The sequence below is a fragment of the Ammospiza caudacuta genome, chromosome 16 (genome assembly GCF_027887145.1).
Source record: "Ammospiza caudacuta isolate bAmmCau1 chromosome 16, bAmmCau1.pri, whole genome shotgun sequence".
Classification (NCBI taxonomy): Eukaryota; Metazoa; Chordata; class Aves; order Passeriformes; family Passerellidae; genus Ammospiza; species Ammospiza caudacuta.
This window is the reverse complement of record NC_080608.1, coordinates 12212773-12221960: the sequence shown is the minus strand read 5'-3', so window position 1 is coordinate 12221960 and position 9188 is coordinate 12212773. Positions and strand designations below refer to the sequence as shown.

The 9188-nt window shown below is 54.4% G+C and overlaps 1 protein-coding gene across 1 annotated transcript; it reads left to right on the top strand.

Annotated features, from left to right (window-relative positions):
- Positions 1 to 2888: 2888 nt before the first annotated feature.
- Positions 2889 to 5736, top strand: RPS14 (ribosomal protein S14). Its single transcript, XM_058815376.1, has 5 exons — positions 2889 to 2991; positions 4161 to 4311; positions 4595 to 4756; positions 4940 to 5016; positions 5628 to 5736. Exons 2-5 carry the CDS (start codon positions 4163 to 4165, stop codon positions 5693 to 5695), a joined length of 456 nt encoding a protein of 151 aa, XP_058671359.1. The 5' UTR covers positions 2889 to 2991; positions 4161 to 4162; the 3' UTR covers positions 5696 to 5736.
- The last annotated feature ends 3452 nt before the right edge of the window (positions 5737 to 9188 follow it).

Below are 9188 nucleotides of genomic sequence, written 5' to 3'. Positions count from 1 at the left end.
GCCTTAAAAGCAAATGGAAAAGTTTGGGATTTTTTTTTCACCTGTGAATGATGGAATTGGGACCCTGAATGTTTCTTTGCCATAGCTGTTAGAGGAGAGATGCCATCCTGAGGGGTCTGTTAGAGAGCCCCAACTGCAGACTCTGCTCCCTATTAGGCAGACAGCTGGGGTTCAGCCTGCTGCAGGGGGAATTTTGGCCTCTTCCAGTTCCAGTCTCTGTTTCAAGGCCACCAGTAAGGCCACTGGTCCATGGCTCATGGGAACGACTCACAGCCATGGAAGCAGTGATATCTGAGCACCAAAAGTTCTTTCTTGTGGGAAGCCTGGAGCTGGGGCCTTTGCAGGTCAGGCCAGTCACTTGCCACTGACCCCACTCAGCCTGAACCAGTTTACCCCAAGGCCAAAGCCCGGCAGGAGAAGATGTTAGGAGCAGCATTCCCCTTTGCCTGCCCTTTTTTGTTTAGTCACCAGCTGAGTTATGAAATCCGCCTGCAGCGTCACCATGTCTGTGGGTTTCCCATGGGCTGGAGAGGCTATTACCAAGGAGCAGCTGGAATGTTAATTACCCATTAAGGAACTAAATCTGGGGGATTTCTCAAAGCAAATACACATCATCTCTGGCACTAACCCCACAGTGGCCTGAGCATCCTTCTCAGCCAGGCTGGAGGACGCAATCCTTGCAGCCCCTGCTGGAAGCCCCTCCCTTCTCATCCCAGCCAGGGAATGCTCTCAGCGCTGTCCTCAGCAGCAGGACGGCCTGGCTGGAGCTGGCGTTCCAGCCCCAGGAACATTTTGCAGGGCAGGCAGCTCCCTTGCAGACACACCAGAACTAGTGCAAGGCAAAGTGAAAGGGAAGAATGTGTCCCAGGGAGTGGAGAAAACTCCATCCTGCACAGTGGAGCAGTCTGTCTCCCAGCAACTTTGGGGCTGAGGGAAGCACAGGATTTTGAACCAGTGGGTTAATTCTTTTAGCAGCTCATATGGTTATTTCAGCCTGTTGCCCATAAGCTGAGGCTTGTCTCTTTGCCTCTGGCTTGCATCTGTTCCAGGGGGAATATCCATAGTCTCGTACAGTCCTCTTGGAGGACTGTCACAGGCAGAGCAGCACATGTGGCTCCGTGGGGACAAAGCCAGCCTGCCTGGCTGCCTGTGCACACCTCACCAGCCCCAGGCTCCTCCTCAGACAGGGCACCCACAGCACACATGCCCTGACACAGGCTGACCTCTGCTGCTGACTCTTTCCTTCCCCTTTCCTCCAAATCAGGCCGCTGCCACCAGAGCTCCTGGCTAGAATTACAGCAGCTCTGCTAATGTGTATTTTAAAAGCCTCTCCTTCAATATCCAAACAGGAAGAACCCTGATGCAGTGGCAAAAGTGTATCGAGCACAGGAGCAAGTGAAGGTGTTCACAGGGTCAAGACCGGGGTTACAGTGGCATCCCTGAGCACAGAGAGCTTTCCCAGGGAAAAGTCCCAGCAAGAGTGGGGGCGGTGCAGCCGGACAAGGAGCCTTCAGAATCAAATCTCTTTTTCCTGCTGGCAGCCCAGAGGTTTGCATCCTGGAATGCTTGGCCAGAGGAAGGAAAAGGTATGGGAAATCTGGATGAGCAATATGGGCAAGTGGATGCTACCCTAAAAACACATAGCACCCCACAGCTGCAGAGGAGATGGGCATGAGAAGGGAGGCAGACATTTCTGATGGGCCAGCACCAAATGCTCTCAGTGATGCAGAGGTGCTGGACCCTCCCTGCAGATGTTTCCAGGCCTTTGGACTGCGCAGCCTCGCTAGCAGTGCTGTTATAAGGAGCCTCCCTTGTCCAGCTGCTTCTCCTCCACCAGCCCACTCTGAGCACAGTTCTGGATGCAGATCTGAAGCTCTGTCAGGCATTCCCATGGAGGGACCATGGGTGCTCCTGCTCTGTCACTCACACCCCAGCCCATGTGGCTCAGAGCTCTGTGTTTTCCAGAGGCAGCCCAGCACCAGGTGGAGCAGCTGGAAGCAGGGCAGGATGATGCCCAGGAAGCATTTCATCAGCTCTATAAATTCAATTTTGTTGTGCCTCTGTTCTGAAGGTTTTTGGTGTTCCCCATCCTTACCCTCCTGAGCACTTATTAAATCACTTGGAAACAGAAAATATTGCCTTGTTGGACTACCTTTATGTAAAATTTTACAAACTGACATTCTTTTTGAAGTTGAACAAATCCCCTCCATCACAGCTCAAGGGTATTCCTGCACCATCACTCATGGTTCACAGCTGCAGTCTCTGCTTCTCCCATCCGCTGCCAGAGCTCCTGAGAGAATCACCGTGACTGAAACCTCTCCCATCAGCTCCTTGACAAAATACGCCACTCACACATATTAAACCACCACACACATCCCCCTGTGGGTGAATTCCCCACCAGCTCCTCGCAGTCAGGGCTCCGGCGGGGACAAGCAGCTGCCTGCAGACCCCCAGGACCCCTCACCATGCTCAGCCCCGACAGGGAGCGAGGGAGAAAGGCCTGCGCCCCAACCCGGCTGTAGCCGAGCCGGGGCACAGCCGGCTGCAGCGGCGTGGCCGGGGGGAAGCAGAATGCTTGCTGGAGTTACACACATTTCCCTCCGGTTGTTTTTTAAACCGGTTCGTTTCCAAAGCTCTCCCGGGCCGACTCCGTCTGGAGCGCAAACACCCCCGGACCTGCCGCCATCTTGGGGAGGGAGCCGGGCGGGACGCCGCCATCTTGGGGAGGTCGGGCCGGCGGGAGAATTGATTGTGTGCGGGGCAGAGGCGGCCGCGCTATACCGCAGAGATCAGCTCGGCCCGGCCCGGCCTCGGGAGGGACGGTCACGGTTTGGCCCGACCCGGAGAGATCGGGATTGGGATGGGGACACAGCCCTGCGCCTGCGGCAACGGACACGCCGCCTCCCGCCATCCCTTCCGGGTGAGGCGGTGACCCACGCCCCCTGACCCCGCCGCTTCCTTTCCGCGGCAGCCGCCGGAGCAGACGGGCAGGTGAGTCCGGGCCGCGCCGCATCCGCCGCCATCCGCCCGCCCGCGCCTCGCCGCCGCCTCCGCGCCCGCCGCCCGCCCTCGCGGGACCGGGGCTGCGCGGGGCAGCGCGCTGGGCGCGGGGCAGGCGCGCCCGGTGGAGCGGGGCCATGGGCCGCGGGAGAGCCGCGGGCTGGAGTAGCGGAGCGCCCGGCTGGGGCTGCAGGGCCCCGGGCCGGCCCTCCCCCGGATCCTAAGCGGTGGGGGCCGCGGTGAAACGCGGCGCGTTCGTGGCTCGCAGCTCGATACCGGCGATACAGCGTGTGCTGCGTGCTCGGTGCTCCTTGCGGGCCTCGCTGGGCTGGGGAGAGCGCTGTCCGTGGAGCCCGTGCGCCATGGATGGGTCGAGGAGGGGATGTGGTGCTATGGAAGTGGCCGCGCAGATATTGCTGTAAATCGATGTTATAGTGCTCAGGGCAGTTGGTGGAGAGGGCACGGCCGAGGGTGATCTGGGTTGTGTTTGGGTTGGGTACCTCGGTGCAGCGGCCGGACATGTCCCTTGTGCAGAGCGCCGGCTGTAGCAGGAGTTTGGCAGGAGAGGGCAATAGGGAACCGTTTTTCTGCGCTTGGGAGCGGATGCACAAGATCCGCGGCCATCAAACCGAGCACAGCCGAGTGCTGCTCCTGCTGTCTGCCAACTCTGAGGGTGGGCTTCGGGAGCAGGAGACTTGGCTGGGCTAGTCCTAATGATGTGGTTGGGAGACCAATAATATGGAAAAACCCAAGCTGGTACTTTAAAGGTCTGCAGACTCAGGGCTTACTGACAATACCGGGTCTGTGTAATTGTTTGTTTTGGTGTTTTCTTCCCATAAACCCACTTAAACAAAGGGAAATGCTCAGCATTGCTGGTTATCAAGGAAATGAGCTCCCTTGTGCACTGCTGTGTTGGGACTTGGGGACATCAGCTGCCATGGCAGGAGAGATTCCACTTAACAGCTGTACATGATGACCTGCGTGCCAGGATACAGCAAAGCTGGGAATTAAGGGGTTTATAAGAAATGTACCTGTGTTTTGCCAGTGGTAACTCATTTTTTCTTGCTTGGTAAAAGGTTGAAATAGCAGGAATTTCATAAAATTCTTGAACAATGCTGAGAAACTGCTGACACTCATACATGTCTTTTGTTGTTGCTCAGAAATGGCACCTCGCAAGGGCAAGGAGAAGAAGGAAGAGCAGGTCATCAGCTTGGGACCCCAGGTTGCTGAAGGAGAGAATGTGTTTGGCGTCTGCCACATCTTTGCCTCTTTCAATGACACCTTCGTCCATGTGACTGATCTGTCTGGCAAGTGAGTATGGGACAGGCATCACCTCCCTGCAGTGCCCAGCTACTTTGGGTGTGAAAGCAGAAAATGGGTTTGGCAAGAGGTTCCACCAAATCCTTGAGTTTCTGCTGAGCTTCATGCACGGTGCATATACATGAACTGGGTGGCTTGGTGAGCTCATCTGATCAAGGTGGTGTTCAGGGTACTGTGTGGCTTATTGATCTGGTAACATTGGAAATAATAGGTTCTGATTTGGGGGAGGAGCAAGGAATGGCTTTGTTTTGAGCATCACCTTTTCCTTCTGTAGGGAAACCATCTGCCGTGTGACCGGTGGGATGAAGGTGAAGGCAGACAGAGATGAGTCCTCTCCCTACGCAGCCATGCTGGCAGCCCAGGACGTTGCCCAGAGGTGCAAGGAGCTGGGCATCACTGCCCTGCACATCAAGCTGCGTGCAACTGGGGGCAACAGGTACAGCAGCAGGGCTGGGGCACCGATGGGGATATGGCTGTGGGGGCTGGTGGTGAATGGGTGGGGAACACCAGGAGAGTGGTTTGGTATGGGGAAAGTGTGGCTTTCATATTCCTGGCTGTTTGTAAACTGTGTTCAGCTTCTGGGTCATTAAAGGGGTTGTTGGTTCTGACTCTCCTCCAGGACCAAGACTCCTGGACCCGGTGCTCAGTCAGCCCTGAGAGCTCTGGCCCGCTCTGGAATGAAGATTGGCCGCATTGGTGAGGAAAAAAGGGAATATTTAGTGAAATGATGGCTCTGCTTGATCTTAACTTCGGGTCTTTCTTCGTGGTCACTTAGATGGCGTCAGTGAAAGAATTTCATGTAAACAGATCCTTAAATTGACCAGTAGGTGGTGAGAGCAGCACTCAGAACCCAGGTTTCTGTGTGCAGTGCAAACCCCAGCTCGGAGCAGGTTGCTGCTCCTCCTCTGATGTCACATGGCTGTTCTGGCACCTAAAAATACCTTGTTGGTCTCGGTGACTTAGTAATAATGGAGTTCTCCAGCTGTTGTAGGGAGACTCCTGAACTTTGTGGGGAAGTCACAAGATGCAGTGGTGGTGGTTATGCTGAAAATTCTTCAAACGTCCTGTGTTTCTTTTGAACTGCTGTGGCTGCGTGGTTTAAGTGGGATGGGAGATGGGACTTTTTGCTTGCACAGCGTCAAAGCCCTCAGTACCCAGCCTGTGGCAAGTTCCTAGATCCCTTCGCAGAGAGTTCCTTCTGCACATGTGCAGCTCCTGTGGTGTCCAGGTGTTGGGTGATGGCTGTGCCCAGGTGGTGTCTGGGGTGCCTCTGGAAGGTAACTGTGCTCTGGATTCTCTCCCTGCAGAGGATGTCACCCCCATCCCCTCCGACAGCACTCGCAGGAAGGGCGGTCGCCGTGGACGTCGTCTGTAACCAGCGCAGCACCTTCTGTTATTAAAGCTCTCTTAAACCTCGGTTTGGCTCTGTGTTTCCTTACTGGGGTGTGCTCAGAAGCCAAGGGGCTTCAGGTAATTCCATCCACAGATGGCTTGTGCTGTGGAGTGAGGCCTCTGGCTTGGAGGGGGAACCAGGCTGGCTGCTCCAAAGCTATAGGGGTCTTGGGCTTCATATAGTAAAAGCTGCTTTTGAAATGAGTCATAACCTCTTGCATCTCCTGGAAAAGAAAGCTGGACTGGGAACGAGCAACTGCTGCTGGATTTTCTGCAAAATGTTGCTTAATGCATCACTTCCCCTTTCTCTGGAAAAAGTCCTTTCTCTGCCTGGATATCTGTTCCTAAGCCAGCATTTCCCTTGGCACAGCCATAGTGATTTATTTGTTATTTTATATGTGGCCATGGAAAATATTAGAACAAACTTCCCTTACTGCCTTAAACATGCACCATTTGCCATTCAGATCACTTTTCCTGTCCTTAAAGTGGTGGTTGAACTCCACAAGGAGAAGGTGTCAAAAATATGAAACCAGAAGCAGCTCAGCCAACATGGAGCTGAAGGAGGAAAGGGCAGGAGAGAGGAGGGAACAGGGAATGGGGCACTGTTACCAACAGCTCCAACTCTTTTTTTTGATAGGCTTTGTATGCTGTGAAAGCTGTTGCTGTTCTTGTTGGCCACGCAGGTGTGGCACGTCTGAGGGCATGTGGGGTTTTTAGTATGTTTGTTGCTATTTTGCTGGTTGGTTGGTGTTGGGTTATTTTGTTAGTAATGGTTTTTACACGATGAAACGCCACAGTTAGTACAAGATTGGATGTGGCACTCTGTCATGGTTAAGTTGAGGTGTTCGGGCTGGGTTGTACTCAGTGATCTTAGAAGTCTCTTCCAGTCTAGTGATTTGTGTGTTCCATGTGAGTTACTCTGTCCCAGGGGACATCACCATGGCTGTTTGATGGGGCACATCTGGGGAGAGCTCTATATCAGAAATCCAACACAGGACCTTTGCTGCAGCAAAAATTCAGCAGGCTCTGCTCATCTGTCAGTGCAGGGGGACGTGTTTCCACTGACTCCCTCTGCTGCCCGCCCTGGTCCAGGCTGGTTCAGCCTCTACCACATGTAGAAAGGGGAAGGTGTCTGCTCCACAGGAAGGTGGATTTGCTCTATTAACCCTTAGTCCTTGGAAGCTGGATCCGTGCAGGTGCACACGGGGCTGGCTAAACTGAGTTGCTGTGCATCCAGCCTGTGCCATGTGCTGCCCTGGCAGTGCTGTGCCATGGGCAAGCTGGTGCCTGGGCTCACTGCACAATTAAAGGTTAAAATTGCTTTGACTTCTTAGTTGACCTGACGTCTTTGAAGCAGTTTCCTGTGTTGATGCATAACCCCAAAGAGGAAATGATGAATGAGGAAGAGAAACCAAAGCCCCAGCAAAGAGCAGCTTCCTGGCTCATGTCCTGGGGCTTTCTGTAGGGAAAGGCCCTCCTGTCAGAGTGGCATGGATGGATCTCCTGGCTCTGGACACTCCCTGGTCTCAACCAACTGGCTTGTCTTGAGTGATTGCCTGCCCACCCTGTGTCGCCCTGGCAGGGATGCTCGTCCTGTGGAGGGCATGGGGCTGTTCAGGGGCTGTGCTCCCTCCCCAGACACCGTCAGTGGTCACTGGTTAGCCCTGTGGCTCAGCCTTTCCCCTCAGGTTTGCCCAGGGCTGGTCCTGTGCTGCTGAGGGTATCACCTCAGGATTGGTGGGAAATGTGGGTGTGTTCCCCAAACCTTTGTGCAGGGTCTGGGGCTGAGAGCTGTGAGATGAGGCCCAGCTGGTGGTGAATGGCTTCCTGTGAATGCCCACTGGGTTATTCCCCCTCACTGCCTGAAATAATTACTCTGCTGGCCTGGTCCTCATCAGAGTCCTGAAATCACTCCTTGCTCCAGATGGCTTTTTTGTCCTCAAAAAAGACTTGTGAAATTTTTGATGGGCAGCACCAAACACAAAGCCTTGGGGTAACAGGGTGGTGACAATTCATTGCCAGCCTCAGGCAATGGGAGAGTGAGGAGGGTCAGACAGGATGGAAGCTGCTCTCTGAAAGTCTTTGTCTTCCCTGGAAAATCAGTTCACAGACTGAGAACCCACCACCCTGTGGCTATCACAGCCCTGGGCAGAAAGTTGTGTGTGAGGCATTGAAGAGCTGACTGGAAATGTCTGTGTGTGGAGCAGGGGCTGACTTGGGGCTGGCATTCCTCCTCCAGGCTGGGGCTCAAGGGGCTCAGCCTGCCTGGGAGGGGATGTTGCTCACCCCCAGGTTGTCACCCACGTTTGTGGTTTGCACAGCCGGCCCAGCTCCATGGAATTGCTGGGGTTTTGTTGGTGAAGTTCCTGTTCTGACTTTCTCTGGTTCCCCTTATGGCTGAGGCTGGTCACGGAACGCACCAAGAGCGTGGCCTCCAGGCAGGGATTGTGGCCCAAAAATGAGGAGCTGAGTGTGGGCTGGGGCTGTGAGGAAAACCAGTGTGTCCCCCAAAAGTCCCAGTGCCCATGATGGCAGAGACAAAAAATGTATGGAAGGCTTTTGTGTTCTTTCTTCCCCCCCACCCCTTTCTTTTTCTTCCTTTTTTTTTTTTTTTTTTTTAACTTCTCTTTCTTCCATTTTCTCTAGATATCCTCTCCCATTTTATTTTCTTTTCAAACCCCTCTGATGGTTTCTAAACACAGCTTTGCTACAGCCTGGGGTGAGGCTGATGGACACCCTGGGGCAGTGCTGTGTGAATCCCTGGGTGCCCAGGCCTTTCTCAGCTGGGTTGCAGGGTCAGGACCAGGCTCCAGGCACCAAAACCCTTCCCCTGTGCGGGGCTGCAATTTCCCACCTGCAAAGCAGGAGCATAGTCTCACCACGTTTCCTCCAGGAACAGCATCTGCCAGGAGACCCCACCCTACCCCTCTAAGTGCTTTGAAATGATCCCTTTGCTTGCGCTCCTGCCAGCTGGGAGGCTCAGCAGTGAATCGGGAAAAGAAATGGAGTGTCTGAACATGTCCCTGCTCGCCCCAGGAGATTTGCCAGGTAACCCGTGGTGCCTGTTTAGGTAGGGTGTGGCAGGACTTTCACCTCCACATTTGCAGTTTCACTTTTGGCTGAGCTCTGGCCATGGTTGTGCTGAGCCCTGATGCTGGAGCCAGCTTGGTGCTGGGCTCAGTGTGACCTCAGCCCAGCATGGACATGGGGGTCTGTTACCCTTGGGTGCTCTGGGACATTGTGTAACACCTCCAAAAACAGCATTATGGAGTGGCTGCTCCTGCCCATGTGGCCCTTGTGGGGCTGTGGGGGGCTGGAGACCCTCATTGCCCCACTCCCACTGGTGCTTTTGCATCGCTCACATTGAGGGGCTGTTTCTTCTCTCTTGGCTGTGGGAGTTCAGCCCTGGAAGCTGCTGCAGGCAAAGCAAAGAGGGTAATGCTAGAAGGAAGGAGGGCTTGAAAGCCGTTGATCCT